Source organism: Pinus tabuliformis, chromosome 2_2 (assembly GCF_031772625.1).
Source record: "Pinus tabuliformis cultivar Carrire ecotype Pingquan chromosome 2_2, CPIR1, whole genome shotgun sequence".
NCBI classification, from domain to species: Eukaryota; Viridiplantae; Streptophyta; class Pinopsida; order Pinales; family Pinaceae; genus Pinus; species Pinus tabuliformis.
Genome location: NC_142300.1, coordinates 1,159,819,033 through 1,159,846,199, shown reverse-complemented (window position 1 = coordinate 1,159,846,199; position 27,167 = coordinate 1,159,819,033). Strand labels below are relative to the sequence as shown.

Sequence of the window (27,167 nt, the reverse complement as noted above, 5' to 3'; positions counted from 1 at the left end):
AACAATTGCTGGGAATTTTGAGTATACTTCTGTAACAAATCGTAGTTGTCTGTAGCATGTTTCCCTCCTATTTGACAAATAGTGCACCACAAAGCAGGCACCGCACTAGGTCTTGATTGTGCCTCCAGTCTTAATGGCATCGATACTCCTCTTGCGAGGTAATTCACAAACACCGAGCAGTGGTACTTATCATGACCCTGACGCTTGCATTTTGTGCACCACACCTCTTCGCGCACTTTTGGTCGAGCTGTCCTATCGTGTTTCAGATTCTGCATCTCAAGGCATGCGTTTTTCAACTGCGTGTGGATCTGTTGAACTCCCAAGTTAAGATATTGTATTAGGGTTTCATGCAGCCTCATCGTGATCTCTAGGGCCTTTGCTTGAGTCGTTAACTTCTGCTGCGACAATGCACTCCTCAGATGTGGAGTTAACGATGCTACAAACCATTCGTGGTGTTGTCCATCTGCCAGATTCATATTAGCTTCACGAATTGTTCACTTCAACCTCTGATCCAACTCCCAAGGAGTCTTTCATGGTAGCATTGTGATCTCTTTGAATCCAATGATCGACTGCACCTCTAATTTTGGCCTGCTAAATTCATTATTTAGTGCAATTTGGATATCTGCGATTCCCGCATCGGGATTGTCATTAGAACGCTTAATATACCAGGTCAGAGCGCGGTCCTGCAGGGCACTAACCAGTGTCACTTTCTTTATATTTTCATTTGTAACTCCCTGTTCTTCCCATACGGCTCTTATCACGAACCAAAACTAGTCCAGATCCTCATTTCCTACTCCCTTGAACACAGGCAACTTTATTGTGCTTGCCATATTGACTCGCGGTGGTGGTGGAGGTGGTACGGGTGAATATGGAGGTGAAGGCGGTGAAGCTAGTGGTGGTGTGGGTGGGGTTGGTATGCATGAAATCCTTTTCCTTATCAGATGGATCGCACTTCGCGGAGATACCTTCGCGAGCTCTTCCTCATCCCTTCGCGGAGGTGAAATCAAAGGGCTATTCTTTGGTCCCTTACTTCCTTCGTTTCTGTAGTTTTTTCCACTTCGTGTAGCTCCAAACATCAAGGTAATTGCATAATACTCTTTTCGCACAATAGCATTTTAATCCAAGTATTCAGAGACTTTATGTACTTACCTCGCAATACTTTGAGAATGCGTCACTCTGCCTCGCTATAGCTGACTGAAGTATCTAGCGCGATTTCAGTGATGAATCATCCTATGATCTGATTGAGCCAGTGACCAACAACACACGTGATCTTATCCTCCGATGCTTCCAATATGTGCACCAACTCTAGGGTCCACACAATAAGATTGTCAAGTTTCCACCTTCCTTGGCTATCTGCTAGCTTCGCGATCCACTCGTACAACTTAGTATGGAAAGATGTGAAGAAGATTTCATGGATCTCTATGTACAGGTAGTAGTCTAACCACTCTTCTTTTGTCAGTCACGGATTCCTGTTCTCCTGCACCGTGAACTTGTGAATTCTCCTGCCTAGCCAACCTTCAATTTCCTTCTTAGTTGAATTCCAATGATATGACATCAGACATCTCTATGCAAATTCCGGTCTTGGCAACGAAACCATTTGTTGGCTTGATGGGGCCTGACCCAGGTTTGGAGTTAATTAGCCAAACAAATCCCAACACTACTGGCCCTTTCGGAAATAGCCCGCGGAGCGCGGAATGAGGTCTCGCCCGAAGCAGTATGGGGGGATGTTGGAACCAAGTTTCTACACCCTTGAGATGTCTGAGGGGTCGATTAGTCCAATTGTGAATAGCTTCGCACACTGCCCTGACCTACAAGACCTTCACGATCTGTTACAATCGCCTTAGCATAGCCCTAACCAAGGGCTAAGGTGCTTTCGCACTGCTAAGGCAGTGATCTGCGCTAATTCCCCAAGTTACACCACGAATCTTACTTATATTCTTATAACTGTTAGTTAACTTCACGTAAACAGATACTTTATCTTATATTCTCTTAATCAACATAATCATATAAGTTCACGCATATAAACAGTGAAATTTCAATTCATCCCCAATATACTCAATGCATAAAACAAGAAAAAGATACACAGAAATGATATGAAACTCAGACTTGACTTGCCCTACGCACTCAGCTGCAGAGGTCCACGCACTTAGCTGCGGACTACTAGGCCTCTGCGCACTCAGCTACAGAGCCTTCTACTCTACGACTCAAAGACTCAACTCTACACTTAGATAAGACTCAATTCTTCATCTTCATTGCTCAATTCCTTCTCTTCTTTATAACTTAGAGCCTCGCTCTATTTATACAATCCCATGGTCTGTGGACCATGGGCCGATCTCTAAAGCCGACATTACATTTACAAAAAAGAGGGTGACAACCCCATGACTCGTTTACAAGTTCGTGTTCCGTGCCCATAAAATGCGGAGTCTTTACATCGGATTTAGTCAAAATCTAGGCTTCAAGCCCCAAAACTTCCTTTGGGGTATCCCGCACCCAACAGAGCAACAATAGAATATGCCACATACACATAAAAGAAATATAGAAGAAAAATGATATAAAAAGAACTCAATTATTTTTATTAATTGGTAAAAATATTATCATATGACATTATGAGGAAAATCTCAGCTTTCTCCATGGTGAAGTCCTATATTTATACTATTTGTGAGTGTCTTTTAACCTAGAGTCATGCATTTTCATTACATTCCAAATACCATGGGTGAATATTATGGGTGAATAACATAAAATACATGGTAAAAACTAAATAATTGTGCGATTATATTTTCACTCCATTATTATGATTTATTTTGTTTTGTTTTCATGCACCTTGTGAATACCATGGTTGGATACCATGGTTTACCAAAACCATGGGTTGTAAACCACCAATGGTAGAAAGACAATTATTGAATATGGTAATTTACCAATGTCTACCTGGATCAATCTTATTCCCTTAGGAAGAAACACTCCCAATTGCATTGAGTGCCCCCATTATATGGGGAAACTTCTCCTAAATTTGTCCCTAAGCGAGCCAGTTTCCTTGGAGTAGGAATTTCTCTTCTTTGATCACTTGATAAACCTATAGGATCTGTTGGTGAGTTCCTTTAATATATGTTTCCATGATCTAATCAATGGTTTCCTATTCCATGTAGATAGGGTTAAGCTCTATCGATGTCAATTTCTTTTCTATCTCTAATGTGTCCAATAATGGTGAAAAGTATGGTCGAAGGATATCCACATGAATAATGAATGCAAGACAAGGAAGGGGAGAATACTTAGCTAAAATGTATTTTCACCGATAGCATTGGTGATGGTGTAAGGTCCATAAAAAAGTGAATGAAGATTTTGCTGGGGTCTTGTAAGGTGCTCTTTCTATAAATGCAACCAAACCTTGTCTCCCACCTAAAACTTGTGTGGCATCTAATGTTGATCAAGGCACTGCTTTTACTTGGTATTGGATTTCTGTAGAATATCATGGACCTTTTCATAGATGTGTTGAATCCACTCAATGAATTTGGTGGCTTTGTCAACCTCAGATTGTCATGGGAAGATTTTTCTTATGTCAATGCAAAGGGTAGTGCCACATTAATTGGACCCAATGGTTGAAATCCCATTCCCACCTGAAAAGGGTTTTAGCTAATTGATTTATGGAGGGATCTATTAAAACTCTATTGAATGTAGGTGATACTTTCATCCCATGTGCATGGATGTTTTTAATTCTACATGTGTAAGATATACACGATCATCTCATTGAAAACCTCAGTCTGACCATTAGTTTAGGCATCGAAGTCAGTGTATTTGGTGCGTTTGGTGTCCAATAGTGACCAAATTCTTGACCAAAATGTGCTTAGGAACCTATCGTCCTAATTTGATATGATGGTCTTCGGTATCCAAAAATGTCTCCACACTCATTTAAATAAGAGCTTGGCAGTGGCTTCTGTTGTGATATTCTTTTTGTAAGTTGTCAGAATGGCCATTTTAGAAAATTAATCAACATTGATGAAAACAAAGTCATTTCCTTGCTTGGTTGAAGGAGGACCAGACATGTAGTCCATAGATATGGATTCCCAGGGCCTGTTGGGAGTAGGTAGAGGGGTGTACAAGCCTTGCTTCTTAATGTCTAGTTTTGCAATGGTGCATGCAATGTAGGACTTGATATACTTGTTGACATATTTTTGATGTTTCAACCAATAGAAATAATTTTGTAGCTGATAGAAACCAGGGTCACTACTTGTGGGGGTGGGGGGGTGAATTAATAGTGATAGAAAATACAAAACTTTAAAACATTTCTACAAATATGTTAAACATTCAATAACCCAAAATATAAGTAGTAAATATGAACATGCAATTTCATCAAGAATCAACACATAAGAGCCATAACACATAAATAAATCATGCAAAATGGGACACACATCAAGTGACATTACATAGGGGCACCAGATGTTAGGTGGGAAACCTAAATTGGAAAAGCCATTATATTGTTGTTTCTCTGCTACCCTTGTTTTATTAATGATCCAGGTGGATATTGGTGGCCACCTACCTATTCCACCTAGACCCCCTAATCAGTTTCATCTATTTCCTTGTTCAGTTAAGCATTTACTATTTTTAGTAGTTTTTTGGGTCTTGAACTTCCGAAGCAGTTTTGACCCCATAAATGACGCTTTTTTTTTGGGTCTATGGCAAGCCTATGCTTAGGATTGTGGCGAAACCTATAGTACTTGGTGAGACCTTTCCAACAAGGTATCGTACGTGCCAAACATAGATAATATGACCAAGTTACGACCCCAGGAAGTTGGATGCCCAACTAACCCCAATGGGGCCCACAAACTCTTGGTGTTAGAACTCCTGGGATTAGGATTTTGGTTGTTTAGGGTTTTATCATGTTTTCCAATAATAAATAGGCCCTTGAGCCTCATTGTAGAAAAATTCAGAGGCATGTAGCTGCCACATCTCTTCTCAGAGATAAGCTACCATCACCCGAGCTATCTTATTTCCATTCTGTTTGTAAGCATAGTTCAATATTTTTCTATTAATGAAATGAAGTGTTTTTCTGCTGCATCTCTGTGTTTATGGTTATATCTGTAAGCTTTTGTGTTCCTGTTTAAGTTAGGAACAGTAGTATCAGAGCGGTCTGCCCTTTCTCAGTTTTTGTTTGCATGTACCCAACAAGGTCAGGGTATAAGGAGTTAGGGATCAATCTGGTTGAACCATCGCATGACCAGCCTCACAAAACTTGACGACCTCCCATGGTGAAAGAAAAGAAAGATGAGGGGGTAGGAGATCCTTTCAAAATGTTTCTTGAGGAAGCCCTCAAGAGACAAAGGGATGTGATGATGGATAAATTTTCCCAAATCCTTCGACAACTACCCACAAACGATGCATCTTCATCCAACAACCACTTTGGAGGTGCCACTCCTTTAAAGGTACAAGTTAACTTCGATATTCCCATATTTGAAGGCCTAATAGATACATACGTCGTAGATAAATGGTTAAATCTGTTGGAAGGATATTTTCAGTTCATGAATTTTAAAATCGGTAAAATATTATTTTTGTGCTTCTCAGAGCCACCACACATGTCAAGGACTGGTGGGAAACCTACTGTGAACGAAATGACGAGAGTGAACCCTCATTGTTTTCAGTCGCACCCACTTGGAATTCTTTCTAAGACACCATCATGGAACAGTATAACCCTATTGCGAGCTATGAAGATAAATACATAAAGTGGACCACACTACGATAGGGAAGGGACCAAGATGTGCCAGCGTTCACAAATACTTTCCATACCCTTTGCATGAAGTTGGGTATCAAGAATATTGAACGACATTTAGTGCTCAAGTACCACGACTGTCTACACAAGTATATCCAGGACGAGATGGAGTTCGTTGACATTTCCTCACTCGGCACGATGTATCGGTACGCTGTAAAGAATTAGCAGAAGTTTAAACAGAAGAAGCAGGACTTTGGATCTGTGAATCCAAAGCAAGGAAAAGGCGCCCCTAAACCACAAAACAAAGAACCAAGCCAAGGTAGGGCCACCAAGGACATCTCATCGAAGCTGCAAGCAAAGAACAACACCACGAAGACAAAGAAAGACACAGGAAAATGGTGTGAGTTCCATAAGAGCTCCACTCACAATGCAAGTGAGTGTTGGGCCAAGTAGTCACTGGTGGCTGAGATGAAGGCTTCCGAATCAGAAGCAAGTTCTGAATCTGAGTAAGAACCTGATAAAATAACTGACAAAGGGAAGTAGATCATTGATGTAGATCCCAGTGCCACTGTGGCCACCATAAATATCCAAAAAATTGAGCCTGAAGATCCAGAGAATGGGGAATGCCTCTTCCACTCATAGGTGTGGGTGAAGGGTTTTCCGCTACGTTCATTGTTGACAACGGGAGCCAAAAGAACCTTATTTCAACAGAGTTCATGAAGAAGTTGGGCCTAAAGACTACATCACATCCATAGTCGTACATCATCGGGTGGCTTCACCAAGGACGAGATCTTCCCGACAACCAACATTGTTGCCTTCCCTACAACATCAAGCCCTTCACGGATGAGGTACTGTGTGACATTGCTCCTCTTAAATTTTCTGATGTATTGTTAGGACAACCATACTTGTGGAAGCGACATGTTGTATATGAGTCTAGACCTCGCTCTGTGATTATTACTTTGGCTAATAAGTTGTACATGATACGAGAGGTAGCCCTGCCTACCGCAATCTCTTTGATCATTGCAAATAAATGTAGTAAGATCATTTCCTAGACCAGGAAATTTGTTTCCTTATGATTTGCCCCTAAGGCAAGAAGAAGGTTGTGGCCACGACTTCCAAGCAGGGCTCCTCTACCTAGCAACAACAGATGGACAAGGTCATGGAGGAGTACAGGGATATTTTTTCCTCACCCACAGGGGTACCTGTGCACTTTCAGGTCAAGCACTCCATCAATCTGACCCTAGGCGCACTGCTGCCCAATGGACCAATCTATCGACGCCCTGTTATGTAGAACAATGAGATCAAGAGGCAAATTCAGGAACTACTAAAGAAAGGTCACATCAGGCCAAGCTCATCATCCTGTGGGAGCCTGATTGTATTGGTACAGAAGAAGGATGGGACCTGGAGGCTCTGTATTGAATATCGAACGCTGAACAAGATCACTGTCCAGAATAGGTACCTAATCTTGCAGATTGATGACCTTTTGGACCAGCTCAAGGGGGCCAAATATTTCAGCAAGATTGACTTGAAGTCAGGTTATCACTAGGTGCTTATTAAACCCTCTGATGTGTGGAAGATTTCCTTCAAATCCAAGGAGGGCCTTTTCGAATGGTTGGTCATGCTGTTTGGATTGAAGATCGCCCTTGCAACCTTCATGAGATTGTGGAAAGACATCTTTCGACTCTTCACCAATGCATTCGTGGTGGTGTATTTATATGACATCTTGATATTCAGCCAGAGTTGGGAAGAGCACCTCCACCATGTTCGACAGGTCCTTCAAAACCTTCGACAACAAAAGCTGTGTGCTAACTTGGAGAAATGCACCTTTGGCCTGACATAGGTTCAATATCTCGGGTACATCATTGATAATCAGGGTGTACATGTGGACCCATCCAAGATACAAGTCATTCGGGATTGGCCAACCCCAACCACTCTAACAGAGCTCCACATCCTTTTGGGTCTTGCCAATTTCTACCGTAGGTTCGTGTTGGGGTTCTCTAATATCGCTTTGCCTTTAAGTCAAGTCACCAAGGGCGGAGCGAAAGAAAATTTATTTTGGTCAGAAACCCAACAACGAGCGTTCTCCGAGTTGAAGAATCGCCTCTGTTCTACACCAGTTATCACATTACTAAACCCGCAACAACCATTTGAGATTGAGACAAATGCCTCCGACTATGCTATTGGTGCATTTCTTACTTAGCATGGGAATCCAATGGCTTACCATGGTGGGACACTTTCAGACACAGTCCAAAAGTACCCCACTTACGACAAAGAAATGTATTCCATTGTGTAGGCCTTCCGTCAATGGAAGCATTATATTATGGGGAAAGAAACAGTCATCCACACAGACCACCAACCTCTACAGTTCATATAGAAACAAGGGAAGTTACAGAATGATTGCCATTAGAAATGGTCCACCTATCTGCAACAATTCCATTTGAACATTAAGTATAAGAAGGGAAGCACCAATAATGTCACTGATTTCCTCAGTTGACCACCAATCATGGCACTAATCAGTGTGCTAGACTCATGTGGGCACGAGTCATTGAGGTGACCGCATCTTTACAAGAGCGATCCAAAATTCAGAAGCATATACCAAACATTCCTGGAAGGGAAGAAAGTTCCAAATTTTCACCTTCAGGATGCACTATTATGACACTTGGGACACAAATGTGTTCCTTCAAGTAAGCATGCCAAGATGATTTGGGAGGCGCACTACAGTCGGGTCGCTGGACATTTCGGAGTAGAGAAAACAATGGAGGTATTGCAGAAGTATTTTTATTGGCCGAAACTTCGTCAGGATGTTGGGAAGTATATTAGATCTTACACCGCCAACGCCATTTCCAAACCAACCATCAAGAAGCAAGGCCTGTATACTCCTCTACATAATCCTAATCAGCCTTGGGAATCTATCTCCATGAATTATATGTCATACCTTCCTTCAACTAAGCATGACAACAATTGGATTTTCCTGGTCATCGATAGATTCTCTAGGATGGCCATCATCGCGGCCTACAAGAAGAGTATCACAGTAGAGGCCACTACTAAGCTCTTCTTTAAGCGAGTGTGGGTACACTTTGGGATCCCACAGTCCATTACCTCAGATCGGGACATCATATTACTCAGTTCATTTTTGTTAAGTCTCTGGTCGATGCTAGATACAAAACTTACTAAGTCCACTATTTTCCATCCCCAAACTGATGACAAAACAAAGGTTGTCAACATGATGATCGTACACATTCTTTGCATGTACAACTCGAAGCATCCACACACATGGGATGAAAGTCTCCCCTATGTCCAACATAACTACAACATAGCTCTCCACAACTCAACAAGCCACAACCCCTTTTAGGCAGGGCTAGGATTTAAGCCATTATGCCCCATTTATGTGGTCATACCATTTGTAGCCACTTAGGTAGATTCGGCTCACATGCAGTCCGAAGCTAAAAGGGCTAATAACTTTGTTAATCACATTCAACACATCCATCAACAGGTCCATGATATATTGGATAGAGCCTATGCTAAGTACAAGCAGTGCCATGATCATCATCGAGTGTCGCACAAGTTCTAGGTGGGCGACAAAGTTTGGCTACATTTGCAAAAGGACTGCCTTGCTAGACCCCACCGCAAGCTTCGCCCACTATGATATGGGCCATACACCATCAAAAAGGCCATCAGTGACAATGTCTTCAAGCTCAACATCCTACCGTTCCTTGGTCTGCACCCAGTGTTCAATGTAGATCACCTTCGACCATACTTTCCACCATTGTTGGACACATCTGACATTGTAGAACAACTCACACCAACAAAGCTCAACCTAGACTACATGGAATAGGCCACAACTGATCAGATCATGGACACACAGATCAAGAACACTCGGCAACAAAGGATACAACTATATCGAGTTGTCAAAGCATGCCAACTCCTTCACCAGGGACCAGGTTCAATAGAAATTTCCTCACCTCATGGAGGCTCTGCACGCAATGGGGACCATTGCTTCCTAAGGGGGGAGGAATGATCCAGGTGGATATTGGTGTCCACCCGCCTATTCCACCTAGACCCCCTAGTCAGTTTCATTTGTTTCCTTGTTCATTTCAACATTTACTATTTTTAGCATTTTTTGGGTCCTGAACTTCTGGAGCAGTTTTGACCCCCTAAATGACGTTTATTTGTGGTTCACAACAGGCCCATAACCATAGGCATGGGCCTATGGTGAAACCTGTAGTTTTCAGCAAGACCTTTCTAACAAGGTAGAATACGCACCAAATGGAGATAATATGACCAAGTTGCAACCCTGAGAATTTGGGTACCCAACTAACCCCAATGGGGCCCACAAACTCTTGGTATTACATCTCCTGGGGTTAGGGTTTTCTCATGTTTTCCGATAATAAATAGGCCCTTAAGCCTCATTGTAACATAGTTTAGAGGCATGTAGTTGCCACACCTCTTCTCAGAGGTAAGCTACCATCACCCGAACTATCTTATTTCCATTATGTTTGTAAGCATAGTTCAATATTTTTCTATTAATGAAATGAAGTGTTTTTCTACTGCATCTCTGTGTTTATGGTTATATATGTAAGTTTTTACGTTCATGTTTAAGTTAGGATCAATTAATTAATCAATCAATTTGATTTACATCATTCAATTGGCCTCTACCATCTAGGAGCCACAACCACTTCTACATTTTTTTGTCCAACACCATCTAGAAAGCCCCAAATCTCATAAACTATATAGTCCACCACCTAATGAAGCCCACCACCTTCACTAGTTTTCCATCCACCACTAGAAGGAAGCCTCTACTCCCTAAGCAAGTTCTCCAACCTCTACTTGAAGGAGCCACCACCCCTATCTTGTTCAACCACCACTGAATGGAGGCCAAAACCTCCTCAACCTCTATAGGGATACATTTCAGAATGTTTCAATGGTCCAGGTGGCTCCAGAGAGACACACAGGACAAAAAGGGCTTATGAACGCTCGCAAAACAAAGTGCTTAGAATTACTTTGACCCAATTCCAAAGCGTAGATATCGTCTTCCTAATCGCGGCGGTGCAAACGATTCGTCAATCCGAGTTCGGATGCAAAAGTTAGAAGCAGTCAAAGTTGGCTTGACTTTTTGATGACTGGGCAACTTAAGGAGGCCACAATTTGGACCGAACTCGGCCACTGGATTCCGGCCAACTACGGTTGGATTCTAGGTGAAATTGTGGGGTCGTTAATTTGAATCCTACGGCCAAAAAATGTATTTTAAAAAAAGTGCATTATTGTTATTATATATATATATATATATCTATATATATATATCTATATATATATATATATATATATATATATATATATATATATATATATATATATATATATATCTATATATATATATATATATATATATATATATATATCTATATCTATATATATATAATAGGGGGTGGGGGCCACCAACCCCACCACCCCCCATTGTAACCAACACAGCATAAATTGGGGGCTGGCGGGGGTCAAACTCGACCGGCCCACGTGGGCCGGCCCCCGAGTGGGTGGCCCCATACCAAAACAAAACTTAAACCAAAAACCTTTATACGCCAACGTAATATATCAGAAACTCAATGCAATACGACCATTACACAAAAAAGCATGGGGATTTGGGGGCGGACCGCCCAATGCGGACCCGACCCCCATTTAAACACTTTGGGATTTGTAAAAATAACAAAAATGAACCATAATGAGAGGGGCAGGATTTGATCCCTCGACCCCTCCTCAACCAAATCCACATTTAACCATTGAGCCAACTACTCACATTGGAAAATCCATTGGAGAAAACCTTTATAAACCCAGTATTTTTATCATTGCACGGAGTTCGAGATAGAGATGGAGGAACTAGGAGAGGGCATGGAAATCGAGGTGAATTAATTTTTTTTAATGCAAGAACCATGAATTTTAAAGGAGGGCCAAATTTCCACTTTGTCAGAATTTGACAAATTTTATATGAATTCAACACCTCTCGTCGCCACGAATGCAATGGTGCTGTCCATTTCTCCATCAGAGTACTGCATTTTCGGTCATTTTTCAGAATGCACGTGGAACCATGATTGCTACAAAAATAGGGAGTGGAACCATGAGCCTTGAAATTTTCCTGAGGAGGTAAAATTTTTCCATTTCAGAATATAGTCAAGTTTATAATTGTTTTTCACGGTTTTCCACAGGGATCGCAGTGGCAAGATCAGATTCATCATCTGAGTTTCATATTTCCAGTCCACCCATGGAGCATAATCTTTGAGGAATCCCGTGAGAATATAAAAGATTCCCTGAGCCCCAGATTCTCAACTTCTCAGAATTTGGATTTTGGATAGTCGATTTTGCACTACTCGACGCCACAAATCTGATGATGCATTCAGATTTTTCATTATTTCATTTCATTTTCCAGCCACTTTTCTAAGTGCCAGTGCAGATGTCCACATTCATGTGCGAGCTGTCATTTTCCTGCGATCAATGCCATGAGATCGATGGTCCGAACAACTTCAGCAGTGTGACATCCACTTCTTCAGATGGACCTTGGTTGTGAGGTATATGTTTTGTTCATGTACTTCTTCTTTATGCATTATGCTGCACAGATCCTTGTTGATGTTTGATGTGGGATCTTGTTTATTACTCATTTTTATGGTTCCTGCGTGATGTGACACAGAATTGCCTATGTGCTGTACTTGTTGTCATGATTCATCATGTTATGTTTGAGATCCCTTTGTTGTATGTTGCTGGGATACTCTTGTTGTCATCATGCATGTTTTTTCATTGAGATCCCTTTTATGCCATGTTGGCGGGATGCTCATCATGCATGAGTTTTATGTCATACTAATAGGAGTCTTTTGATAGAGAGTTCCTGTAGTGGAACATCTCTTAGAACCACTCCTGCATGAGGAAATTTTCCTTGTATGATCACGATATCATCTCTATGTACACCATCACTATTGACAACACTTAATGCAATGACCGACACCATCTTGACACTGGGGCCTGGAGACGTAGTCCCTCCTGGATGAACTCCGTTATCAATGCTTATGTTTTTATGTTGCTGATGATTGTCATGTTTCTCTTCTTTACAACATGCACATGTATTCATTAACGTTCTTTTAAAAATGCAATTTAACACATCACGAAAGTAAAAGGTCTTGGAAGGGTCCTTTGTCACACTCGGACCTAGATCAAGTGGTATCAGAGCGGTCTTTGCGTGGATGTGAATTGCAGTGTGAACAATGGAATGTGCAGCAACAGAGGATGCAAGAGTGATGTACGAGACCATGCTCAACATTTCCAAAAGAGTGGAAATCATGTATGAAACTCAACAGAAAGAGACAGAGGAAAAGAAGCGATTGCAACTTCAGTTGCAAGCAATGGAAGAGGCCCTGGAAGAACTGAAGAAAAATAAACATAATCTCCAAACAGAGAATGTTGAATTCAAGATGCGCCTACATGAAGAGAAAGAGGAAAAAAAAGTTTGCTACGACAACTGCAAGCAAAGGATGAGGCCTTGGAAAAGCTGTAGTGTGACCCATGTGAGGTAAAAAGTAGTTCTCTGAATTCATCTATGTGTCCTGATGATGATTTCGCTGTTTTTGAAAATCACACCACAGGAATTGGCTCCAAATTGTTGAAGAAAATGGGGTATGAAGGAAAAGGCTTAGGTGTTAATGGCCAAGGCATTATCAACCCCATCAAGGTAGAGGAATTACCATGTCGAACAGGACTTGGGTATGTCAGAAAGGAAGTTAGGGAATGCGCTGAGACAATAAGCAAACCACCAACAACAAATGCTGAGCAACCCTCATCAGTTCTTTCCAAATCGAAAGAGGAGGTAAAATATGTTGATTTCCTTTTGGTTTCTTCGTCACATAGTATGAGTTTTGTTGGAGATTTGGAGATCCCAATTATAGGGACAAACACGAGGCTCCTTACAAGGATGATACATGAGGAGAAAGAAGAACTTGGTGTTAACAACCAAGGCATGACCCAACCTTTGGAGGTTGTACATGAACATCGATTTGCAGGCTTGAGATACACTAAAGGAGAGTGCTTGAAGGTGTCAGAGTCATCCAAGACATCGTTGAACTCATCGAGGAGAGAGAATGAAGGGAACACATCCCCATCATCCCACGATAGTGCCCATTACACGGAGAGAGCTGATGCAAGCTCTCATCGCCATACTGACATTAGAGACAGCAAGGGAAGGTATAACCACTTTCGATCTTAAAATGTTCATTTCGATTATGATCATGTTGATAATAATGAACGTAAAATAAGCATAAAAAACATGCACCTTTTGTGGATTACATAACCATACATTTTCTAAGTGTTGGAAAAGAATGGCAGCACTCAAAAGGATGAGGCGTGAAAGACCCTCTCAACAGCATGAAAAGAAACAGGTTAAGAAAATATGGAGGAAGAAAACCTATTACAGTCATTGCGATAGAAATGGCCATCAAAGAGCCACTTGTTGGAGGCTCCATCCAGAGTAGCACCTTAAAGACAAAGCGTCAGTGCATGAACTAGGTGAAGTAGTTGTTCGACAAGCAAAACCGCCACAAGGAGGTGACCCATTCACATTGATAAGTGAAAAATGGTTTCTAGACATGTTGTCATTTCATGGTCGTTCTTTTGTAAATCATTTGTTGCATTTTAAAATGTAAAAGTGATGATGTGTTTTCCATCACTTGTTCAGCAACAATGATGTCTGGTCTTATTTTGAGTCACATTTTACACTCTGAAAGTGATGTTATGTTTCCATCACTTGTCAAAACAATAGTGTTTGGCCTTATGTATGTAAATCATGTGTTGCAGTGATGATGTGTTTTCCATCACTTGTTGAGCAACAATGATGTCTGGTCTTATTTTGAGTCACATTTTACACTCTGAAAGTGATGTTATGTTTCCATCACTTGTCAAAACAATAGTGTTTGGCCTTATGTATGTAAATCATGTGTTGCAGTGATGATGTGTTTTCCATCACTTGTTGAAGCAACAATGATAGGTTGGCCTTGTTGTCATAGCTAAGGTCTTGCATCCATCTTGATGTAAAATTGACCATCGAGTATGTGTTATAAACTCGTGGCAAGTGTGGGACATTTGGGTCACTAGTTGGCGATAAAAGTCAAGCATGTAATTTGGAAAGCAATGTACCACAGGTTGCAGATGTTGCAGGTGTTGGCTCATCGCTTAAGGCTTCGAATAACAAACGTGAAGGAGATGGAAGCGAGACCTTTTCAGGATGCTTGTGATGCAGACAGGGTACAGAGAAGTTGTAGATTATTATTCATGCTTTTGGAGGACCAAAAGCTCCTCAGTGGGGAGGATTGATCCAGGTGGCTCTGGAGAGACACACAGGACAAAGAGGGCTTATGAACGCTCAAAAATCAAAGTGCTTAGAATGACATCGACCTAGGACCATAGCATATATCTCGTCTTCCTGATTGCGGCGGTGCGAACAATTCGTTAATCCGAGTCTGGATGCGAAAGTTAGAAGCAGTCAAAGTTGGGTTGACTTTTTGATAACTAGGCAGCTTAAGGAGGCCACAATTTGGACTGAACCTGGCCACCGGATTCCAGCCAAATCCAGCCGTATTCCAGGTGAAATTGTGGGGTCGTTAATTTGACTCCTATGGTCAAAAAACGAATTTAAAAAAAGGTGCATTATTGTTATTAAAACCAAAAAAAGTATATATAATAATAGGGGGTGGGGGCCACCAACTCCACCACCCCCCCATTGTAACCAATGTAACATAAATTGGGGGTCGGCGGGGGTCAAACCCACCCAGACCATGTGGGCTGGCCCTCGAGTGGGCGACCCCATACCAAAACAAAACTTAAACCAAAAAACTTTATACGCCAACCTAATATATCATACGCTCAATGCAACGAGGATTTTGGCGGCGGGCTGCCCAATGCGGAAATGACCCCCATTTAAACACTTTGGGATTTGTAAAAATAACAAAAATGAACCATAATGAGAGGGGCGAGATTTGATCCCTCGACCCCTCCTCAGCTAAATCCACATTTAACCATTGAGCCAGCTACTCACATTGGAAAATATGTTGGAGAAAACCTATATAAACCCAGTATTTTTATCATTGCATGGAGTTCGAGACAAAGATGGAGGAACCAGGAGGGGGCATGCAAATCGAGGTGAATTAATTATTTTTTAATGCAAGAACCATGAATTTTGCAGGAGGGCCAAATTTCCACTTTGTCAGAATTTGAAAAATTTTATATGGATTCAACACCTCTGTCACCACGAACGTAATGGTGCTATCCGTTTCTCCATCAGAGTTCTACATTTCGGTCATTTTTCAAAATCCACATGGAACCATGATCGCTGCAAAAACAGGGAGTAGAATCATGAGCCTTGAAATTTTCCCGAGGAGGTAAAATTTTGCCATGTCGGAATATAGTCAAGTTTATATTTGTTTTTCACGGTTTTCCACAGGGATCACAATGGCGAGATCAGATCCATCATCTAAGTTGCATATTTCCAGTCCACCCATGGAGTAGAATTTTTGAGGAATCCTAGAAGAATCTAAAAGATTCCCTAAGCCCCAGATTCTCAACTTCTCAGAATTCGGATTTTGGATAGTCGATTTTGCACTACTCGATGTCACAAATCTGATGGTGCATTCAGATTTGTCATTCTCTCATTTCATTTTCTAGCCACTTTTCTAAGTGCCAGTGCAGATGTCCACATTCATGTGCAAGCTATCATTTTCCTGCGATCAATGCCTTGAGATTGATGGTCCAAACAGCTTCAGTAGTGTGACATCCACTTCTTCAGATGGCCCTTGGTTGTGAGGTATATGCTATGTTCATGTACTTCTTCTTTATGCATTATGTTGCACAGATCCTTGTTGATGTTTGATGTGGGATCTTGTTTCTTACTCGTTTTTATGATTCCTGCTTGATGTGACATGAAATCACCTATGTGTTGTACTTGTTGTCATGATTCATCATGTTATGTTTGAGATCCCTTTGTTGTATGTTGTTGGGATACTCTTGTTGTCGTCATGCATTTTTTTGCATTGAGATCCCTTTTATGCCATGTTGGCGGGATGCTCATCATGCATGAGGTTTATGTCATACTGATAGGAATCTTTTGATAGAGTGTTCCCTGTAGTGGAACATCTCTTAGAGCCACTCCTGCGTGAGGGCATTTTCCTTGTATGATCGCGACATCATCTCTATGTACACCATCACTATTGACGACACTTAATGCAACGACCTACACCATCTTGACACCAGGGCCTGGAGACGTAGTCCCTCCTGGACGAACTTCATTATCAACGCTTATGTTTTTATGTTGTTGATGATTGTCATGTTCCTCTTCTTTACAGCATGCATATGTATTCATTAATGTTCTTTTAAAAATGCAATTTAACACATCACGAAAGTAAAAGGTCTTGGAAGGGTCCTTTGTCACACCCAGACCCGGATCATTCAAACTGGACCCAAAATACAACATCAACTGAAAACATATAACTTTAATACCAATACTCTCGAACCAATCTTTTCTCTCACATCAATTTAGCAACATGTATCTCAGAACCTATAAATTGTGAGTAACAAGACTTTCCAACTCAAACATATACAATAAGACATTATCAACAAATTCTGACAAATGCCATAGTATAGACTGCAACATATAGATTTATCCAAGAAAATAATCAATTAAGACTAAATCAAACACTACATCATACCTTCTTTGCATTACCATGTGCAATCCATTGGTTTTCCAGAGGTTTTATTCCAATTTCTCACCCTGTAGAACATAATGTACCCTCACCATTAAGGAAAAGTGATATATGGAGGGGTAACATAGGTATATTTAACAAAACCTAAGTTCCTAACACAAGTTTCCCGTGAATTACGTGCGTTACCCTTGATTCAACCCCTTTTTTACCCAAAAACTCAACTGAAAGCATCTCCAAGGCATGTCAGTCCTCTCACAACATCTTTAGACCCTATCCAAACACCTAGGACTCCTTTGCAAGCATCAAGGGAACCAACATAAGGCACTAACATCTCTGCATCATTAAGAATCATGAAAGCATATATGGTCAAACATATCATCATGGATCATGAGGGCCTAGTTGGGAAAACATTTCTACATCAAGATAATGATGACTAATCTCTAGTAGACCATAAAACATCAACATCATGATAGACACCATAAGAAGGTTGAAATCAATGCCAATAAACAAAACTGCCATCATGCCAACATGCTACCCCTTTGGCATTGATGGAAACCTCCTACAAAAAATGTTCAATATCCCTATGCAAGTAAGAAGACATTATTATAAGCCTTCACCTATCAATATTCAACTTCAAGGTATAGACATGCAACTTTGAGACACTATTCCAAACACAAGAGACCACACATTTAACTTGAAAAAAGAATATAAATGATGATTATAAGGTTGAACACTATTAAGAACTAGTTGAAATCAATAACAACACTACAATGCCAACAATAGCATGACCACTCTCTTTTCCATGCCAAAGTGGCCTGCCATTTGACCATAATGAGCTTCCAAAATCAACATTACATGCTCACTTGAAGGAACATAAACATGGTCATGTGTGGATATCATGGATGTGGCTATGACCTTTTGCTCACTTTGATATCGAATCAAGAAGAAGAAAAATTACACAGTTTGGGAGATGACCTTCCTGCATTGCTTCGCAGAGATCAACGAAATAGTGATAGGCAAAGCTACCTCTGGTATATTATATAGTTGTCTACCCAAAGTAATAATGACATTGTGAGGTATCAACTCATATACAACATGATGCATCCACAAATATGGTTGGCCTTAAAAAACATCACAAGATTTTATGGGTGTAATATCACACAATACCTCATCTTGAAGGGCTTGATGATATAGGGCAGGTGAGATTGTTGGTTGACATAGATATATCACCCATGGTGGAGCCACTTGATGGTGTATGGTTGTAGGTGTGGTGTTTTTGGCAGGTCTAACCACTTGACGATCTTTATTGAGATGTGGTTATTTTGAATTCTATCAAAAATAAAGTGCAATGGAGAACCCTTCACCCATGTATACGAGCGGAAAAGGTTCTTACCTTCCTCTCATTCTTCAGGCTCACTTGGATGGACCATGGTGGTAGCAATGGTGGCACTGGGTTCTCCAACAATGATTTTTCCCCTTGTCTAGATCTGATTCAAAGTCGGAACCTGCATATGAATATAAGGATTACACCTTAGCCATCAACAAATATTTTTAGTGACATTCATTGGTGTTATGTCAATGAATGCTAGTGTGAAATTTCTTGGAAAGTGTACCAAAAACACTTCACTTAAGTCACTAGGTGAGAAGTGACCATAACAACAAGTTGATGGCTGCTAGCGATTTAGATCTACAACAAAAAATGAAAACCTGCAATAAAAGTATAGACGATCCAGAATAGAAAATATCCGATACAATAACCCAAATGGAAATACTTTAAACAAATAAATCTTTTATTAATAACACTTGGTGAAGGAGATCTACAAATGGGTCTGTAAGTCCCCCTCCGTGTGATGGGTCCTTTGATGTCCTTGCTATTTCAGAAAATGATCTTCTCTCTCAATATGTGAAAAACTAAAACAAGATGTGAGAACTCAAAATGGGAGCTCAAGAAAAAAGACGATAATGGTGACGATGCTTATAATCATGGCGAAGAATGAATGAAAAACTCTCCTATTTATAACAAAGTATGGAGTTAATCTCGAAAATGGAGAATAATAAAATAATATTAGCCAAATCAAGATCTAAACACTTGGAATACTTTATTATATTTATTGGAGGGGGAAAAGATATTTAAAATGGCTAAATATCTCTATTTAGAAATAATTAACAAATAAAATGATTTATTAATTATTTCGCGAGAATTAAGAATGGTGTGAAATCAAAATAATTATTAAATAGTGATTTAATAATTATTCTAATAACATAAATAAGGAAAATTAAATAAATAGTGATTTATTTAAATATTCCTAAGGGATTTAGTCCAATGTGACAGGGAATAATTGTTTAAATAATGATTTAATAATTATTCCTAGAGAAAATTAAATAAATAATGATTTATCTAATTATTCCCATGGGTTTTTTATTATTATTATTTAAATCAGAAAATAATTTAAAAAAAGTGGTTTACTAAATTATTTTCCATAGTGAAAGTGATTTTACTATGGTAAAATTAAATCTACATTGTGTATTTCGATCCACTTAGTTAGAAATGGCTAGGTGATCATTTTTTGGTGATAACAATGACTCCTATGGAATTCACACCACTTTCTGTGTATTTCTTCATTTTTCCATTATTGTTCTAGGTGGTCCATCCTGAATTTGTCCTTTTTTATGTAGTTTGGGGCTACCTTTACTTTATGTTTCTTACATGGGTAATTTGCAGATATAAACTATCGCTTCTTCTATTTAATTTCTTCTTGATTTTAGCAGCATATAGGTACACTAAGGCCAGTGAAGAGATATACAGGAACTCCATTTTTGTTCGGATGTATCTACGCAAACCACCATAGTATTTGAGCACAAAATGTCACTTGGAGTCTTTGATACCTAGCTTGGTGTGCAAGGTATGGAAGATATTTGTGAACTCCATCACTGTTTGGGCCCTCTCCTATCGCATTTTGGCCTATTTCATGTACTAGTCTTCATAGCTTCCAACCGAGCAACATTGTTCCTTTGTAGCATCCTTGAAAGAGCCCTGATCCAGTGCAACTGCAAACATTGTGGATTACTCTGTGGCCTTTTTCTCGTGGTAAGTCTCCCATTAATCGTTCACATGGAGATGGCTTTAAGGAGCACAAAGGTAATCTTTTCTCTATCAGAAAAATTGTGGATTGAAAAATGCCCTTTTAGAATATTTTAACCATTTGTCTAGATCATCTGCATCTACCTAACCTCTGAATATAGAAACATCAAAACTAACTTGCAGCTTAAAGGGGTGACACCTGTAAAGTGACAATTTGATAAAGATGCATCGATTGTTGTCATCTGTAGAAGGATCTAGGAAAATTATTCATAATCTCATCCCTTTGTTGCGTGAGGGATTCCTCAAACAACACTTTAATAGGATCTCTTGCTCCATCATATTTATTTTCTTTGGCCATGGAAGGTCATTGGGGTCGCCAATGATGGTCTTGCAAAGGATCAACTAGTTTGAGCCCCAACTCCTTATACCATGACCTTGTTGGGGACATGCATAGAAAAATAGAAAAAGAGCAAGGTGGTCTGATATCACTGATCTATGTTATTAGAGGAATGAGACATAAAGAGTGACAATAGAATATGTCACATATACATAAAATAAATATTGAAGAGAAACAATATAAAAGGAACTCAATTATTTTTATTAATTGGTAAAAATATTATGAGACTACATTATGAGGAAAAACATGGCTTGCTCCATAGTGAAGTTCTGTATTTATACTATTTACAAGTGTCTTTTCACCTAGAGTCATGCACTTTCATTACATTTCAAATACCATGGGTTACAAAAACCATAGGTGAATACCATGAGTGAATATCATAAATTACTATAGTAAAAACTAAATAATCATGAAATTAGATTTTCACTCCATTATTATGATTTATTTTGTTTTGTTTTCATGCACCTTGCAAATACCATGGGTGGATACCATGGTTTACCAAAACCATGAGTTGTAACCACCATTGGTAGAAAGACAATTATTGACCATGGTAATTTACCAACATCCACTTGGGTTTGATTCAGTTCTAATATTACATTCTTCCAATTCTTTTATGTGTACATTGGTAGGTGGAAAAACAACTACATCAGTATGACCAAACAATTTTTCCAAAGGTACCAATCCCTTTGGAATAAAATTATTTTCTAATTATATAAATTTATGATTTGTCATCATGCCAATTCATTCAGGCTTGTAATATTCCAAATCTATTCCATCCTCTTCTTTTGGTTACTAATCAATTTCAGTAGCAAAAATATCATCAATAATTTCAAGAGATATTTTGATGTGTTAATCATACTCAAAGACTTGCTAATGTTTTTTATTGTTAAGAATCGAAGGCTTGAACCTCAGCCCAACCTTATACCTCAGTTGCAGATTTATAGCTAGTTTCATATTCAACACATTCTTGTAAAACTACGATGTTCATATACATTCAACACATTCTACATTAGAATCATTTTAGGACCTATATCAATTGCACAAACATTATTTTTTTTCAAGTGAATTCTATTACCTTCAAAAACTAGATATTACATCAAAAGATAGCTTTGACTTATTAGTCTATCACTGGGGAGATCTGACCATAACCAAGAGAAAATCTATTCTTAATCTAGAGTACAAATATAGTTAGATACAAAAAGAGACTACAAAAGGCAGAAGATTACTAGAGTCCTTTTATAGGATACATTACCTAGAAATACCAATATCATAATGCACATAGAACATGGATATTATACAACTACTTAGAGGAGTCTGAATCCGAGACAACAATTTTCACAAGCCCCTTTGAGCCCTCGTGAGATGTTTCCATTTCCTGGGGTATGCAAAGATGTTTCTCAATTCGATCAGTCTTGTGATCTACTTTACCCAGATGGTGGTGAAGGTGATCCAATGAATGAAGGATGTCCCCCTGATGCTCATGTCTATCTACCAAAGTATGTCCTAATAAGAATTTCATTTGCCAATACAGGTCTATAGTGCGCATGTGCTGATTGAATTAACAAATGGTATGCCTAGTGTCAAGGATCCAATCATCCCATTCAATTAATACCTCTGTGTCTAAGAGGAGGGCTCTGTATGGGCGTTGTAACCTTAATTTGAGCAATTTCTCTTGGATAGGACCTAGCGTCATCTCTCAAAATTGCTAATAAAATTCCTCAAATCTATGATACATGCGGGATTTCCCGCTTTGGGCACGTTCTTGATAATGCGTTTCCCCTCTCTTGACTCATGCCCTTCGACGTGGCATTGGGCCTAACAACTGTTGATTATCCAACTGAAACAATGATTGAAGACAATTTGTAGAGCTTAAACCATAGAATACCTACAACATCAGATAAATCCCAAACTAAAGACCGCACTAGATATGGGGTATCCGAGAGAGTCTATCAACTGTGCCCCCACTGTAGGAGATGCAACAAGAAACTCCTCGATGCACTTCCTCTAGGCTATTGGCCTGCATCACAACACAACAATAGCTTCAACAACCCAAAAAATTTGTGGTTGCTCAAAAGAGACAAAGAAACAGGAAATCAAACAATTAAACGAAAACAGGGGGATGGGGACACCCTTAAAAAGCCAAATTTTATATCCAAAAGAGCCACCAATCGAGTCAGGATAGGAAACATTTTGCCCATAATCAAATACCTTCCATAACTAGAAAAATGCTTCCCTTCCTATGCCATTAAAATTCTCAATTTTGTTGAAACCAGGCGAGGGGCACCTCCAAAAAAAATTCACATAGACTAACTTGCTAGGGGAAGGGATGAACAAACCCAACCATCACTCCTTCTCAGACTTCCAAACATCCTAATGTAGGGCCTTACAACCCTAATTCACATAGTCTATCCCAATTTTCGTCCCAACTAGTCCTAAGAGAAACAAATTCTCCCAAGAAGGACAATTGAGAATTGCAAGCAAAAGAGTAGCGACAACCTTTAAGGCCCAAGATGACATCCACAATCCCAGAGTAGTAGATCACAACCAACATCCCCTCACCTTTCGAAACAAGGAAAAAACTACAATACTTCCTTGCACTCTCTAGTCACTAATAAGCATGCAATTGGGAAAGAAAAGAATACTAAAACTAGGGACTAGAAACAAAGGAAACTTACCCTTTTTCTTTTTTTTTTCTGGTGGTTGGGAGAAAAGGTCGTCCCCCTGCACTTGAGAATCGGTTAGGCAAGTGACTAGCAAGACCACAACACTAAACAAGAATACCATAATCATGTAGAGGGAAAAACAATGGAGTGAAAGGCGGCTCCGTTTTGCAAGCCTCCTCCAAGCTTCTCCCCAATATACACACTCTAACCACTAGTAAGGGGGTATAATCCCCACCATGACCTACATTCTTTATGCGGCCTAACTTCCAACATTCCCCTTCTATAAATTTATCATACTAATTGCCATTATTTCCCCTCCTCCTATCACACAAATGCATTGGCAGTTCACTCCATTTGCAACCTGCCTTCTCCTCCTTGCCATTGATGTCAATGATTCTCGCACATTCGCCATTGATCGCGTGTATTGATAGCATTAAACTCCATCATGGGTGGGTGTCACATCCCCTAGCACATTTGCTAGGTGGGGTATTTGCGTCCTGCTCCTTACCCACCTACCCACGACATTTGTCACCCCATTCGGGAATGACACAAACATTGTTTGACTATTATATATTCACAAATATGGAATTTAAAAGGAAGAGAAAATGAAATAAATGAAGAATTGCATAATATCAATTTGTCATATAAAAAATAAAAAATATTTGAGTTTTTAAGTTTTATTAATTATTATTAAAATCAATTTATATGATGGTTGGTAAAAATATATTTCTTTGTTTTTAAAATATATTTTTAATAAAAATCTATTCAATATCTTGAAGATCAAGTAACACTATGCAACTTAAAACATGTAAGTTGAATGAGATTCATTCCCATAACAAAAAGCTAATACAACAATATTCATCAAAGATTTGAACCTGCCATTTAACCCAACCAACCGAGATAAATCCATTTACATTATAAAATAAGAAAATTATAGCTATCAATATTATTACATTTATACTTTCCTTTCCTCGTTAATAGGGTTATGCATTCCCCTTAAAACAGATACCTTCACATACAAATTATATATATTATGTTGTGTTGTCACCTTCCAAGGATCCTAACTTTTATTTATCGTACACATACACGAGAGTCCCCTGTGATAATTCATATTACACAGCTCATAGATAAAAACAATCCTATAATATCTACATAAATGGTATGTAGGCTCCATGGGGTAGTCGCCACCCCTGCCTATTATTTTTCCCATTTACAGTAAAAAAAAAAAAACTATGATACTTTACCTAGTCTTGATCAGCACCCAGCTGTCTCATCGTATCAAATCCAATATCTGAAGTTAGAATCCATTTTCAAAGCATTCTGGGGGAGTTTTCTGAAACCTGGTGTTGTCACGACAGTAGCTGTAAGTAACATAACGTTTTCTCACATGTTCAAAAGACTTCGCTTGATGTAAACGCATTTCATGAGAAGGAGAATAAGTCCATGACCCCAATGGAAGAGGGGAGTCAGTGTGTGCACAATACGAAGAGTTGGCCTCGTACATGCAGCCTTGGATATCGAACCCTTCGAAAGAAACATGAAATGGAGAGGCCTTCCAATTTATTTTTCTCTTCCCACCCTCAGTGGCCCAGTCATCTCCATTCCACAAGCTTGCCACCACCCTCATGGGCTTGAGGGAAGGGTAAAAAACTCCTAGTTTGCTCTGCAAATTCTTGAACACACGAATAGGAATGCCATCCACCAGAAACCTGTTCAATATCACCCAAATTAGTAAAAATAATAATTATGAGATGCCTTGTTTGTGGGACAAGAACTACCAACAAGAAACTTTTTATTTAGAGATTTGATTAAATATTTTGAAATTTGGATGAAGATGAATGAAGTCCAATAAATGAACATTTATGACAAATATTCATTTAGTTAAATATTTGAAATTCAACCTAACAGATGCAGAAGGCTGGTAGTTCATTACAATATCTGATTTGCATCCCAAATGACTGAATATGTATGAAAATCCGAAGTTGGGTCGAACCAGAGATGCATTCGTTCCTCCCTATCTCCACCTCCATCTACGAACACATTTGTTTGAAGACGGTATAGGCTTCCACGTCTTCCCCCGAGGAATTCAAAGTCTATTTCATCATGGTTTTTGTTCTCCTGAGTCGTTAGCTGCGGATCAACATATATTAAATCTTCAATCAGACAAATCTAATTACTTTTAAATAGAAATAAAACACTAAATATAGTTTTTCCCATGAAGCTTTTCCCAGTTGCATAAAAAAATTGATCTCTTTATCACTTGCAGTATAACTGAATCAAATTCCAGGTGTAATTATGATAATAACTAGATTTTTTTTTCAGAGAGAAAATTCATATATGGCTGAAGCCCTCATGATTACAATATGGCCGAAGCCTACGATATGGCCGAAGCCAGCAGATACGACAACGCGGTCACAAATCGCCAAAGGGGGACCTCCGCAGGGTTCGAACTCCGCTGGGGGAGCGAAAGCCATCCGCCCCAGCCATCATATCATGCAGCGTATGCACGCTGCATGCACGCTAATAACTAGATTGCAAATTCTGACATTTCAGAAATTTGATGAATAGGAGCGAAGCCAATAATTGACTTCACTCATGTCAATTAAATTTCAATATTCCTACATATATTCTGAATCTGTAATAAATATAAGGACCACCCATCCAACCGTGTTCACTAAGATTTCATCATAAATATAACAAACATCTTGCTAAATCTCCTTTGGAAAATGAAATGATTTTTTTAACTTACAAAAGAGATTTTTAATTAATTGACTTACATAAAATGCAGTAACTGTTCCAGATGAATCTCCATGTACAAGTTTGATTCTCATGCTGAAGTTTCCAAACAAATACTTGTTATTAGACTGGAAACCAGACCCTGCACATCCAGGCAAGAAGATTGAATTGATTTCAATACCTAACAATATAGATAACTTCAAACTGAACAGATAATTATAGTTGGAACAAGTGAATGAAAACATTATATAATTCCCTTACCAGAAGAATTATCTAGCACAAGCTGAACAATTTGACTATTGTCAAGGTATCTGACATGGTATCCACCCCAAGTAACGTTGTAATTCTGGTCAAATTGGCTGATTTTTCCATTGCTGTTCACATGATCATCCATTACTGGTGACGATGGTGATGGTGATGGAGCTGGTGCAAAATTCTGAGTAGCCACTGTAGAGAAAAAGCTAAACCAAACTAGAAATACAAATATTGCATAATAGCAGTTATCCCACTTATGTGAATACTGCAAAGAATGTACTGTTTCATGGACTTTTCCAGAAGTCACCATCGTTGATTTCATGCACAAAATTTTCTGCCTAACTTCTACTTACTGCACCTATAGTATTCTTCAAGAGATATAAGATGAGTTCTAATTTCTGCCCTTAATGGCTTTCAAGAGATAGATGAATATATTTTGCAAATGCAGCTCTGGTGGGATATTAATAGCAATCATGAAAATGCTCGTGCAAAGAAGATGTATTGCAATGGAGGTGATGACAGTTGTGATGCCTTGATCATGGTGCAACCTGATGATTTGATGCATGACAATCACAGCTATTTCCAGGATAACTTGGATCAAGATGCAACTACA

The 27,167-nt window shown here is 39.3% G+C and overlaps 1 protein-coding gene across 1 annotated transcript; it reads right to left on the bottom strand.

Annotated features, from left to right (window-relative positions):
* Positions 1 to 24,860: 24,860 nt before the first annotated feature.
* Positions 24,861 to 26,864, bottom strand: LOC149197540 (putative xyloglucan endotransglucosylase/hydrolase protein 5). The gene is made up of 4 exons (XM_089408717.1): positions 26,561 to 26,864; positions 26,341 to 26,441; positions 25,497 to 25,693; positions 24,861 to 25,272 (listed from the first exon to the last, which is right to left on the bottom strand). The coding sequence occupies exons 1-4, from the start codon at positions 26,862 to 26,864 to the stop codon at positions 24,861 to 24,863; spliced, it is 1,014 nt and encodes a 337-aa protein (XP_089264843.1).
* Positions 26,865 to 27,167: the final 303 nt, after the last annotated feature.

Coding starts and splice junctions, on each gene's coding strand:
- LOC149197540 (XM_089408717.1), bottom strand. CDS start 26,864: ATGGTGACTTCTGGAAAAGTCCATGAAACAGTACATTCTTTGCAGTAT. Junction 26,442..26,560: donor TGTGCTAGATAATTCTTCTG/GTAAGGGAATTA, acceptor CTGGATGTGCAG/GGTCTGGTTTCCAGTCTAAT. Junction 25,694..26,340: donor GAACAGTTACTGCATTTTAT/GTAAGTCAATTA, acceptor GTTGATCCGCAG/CTAACGACTCAGGAGAACAA.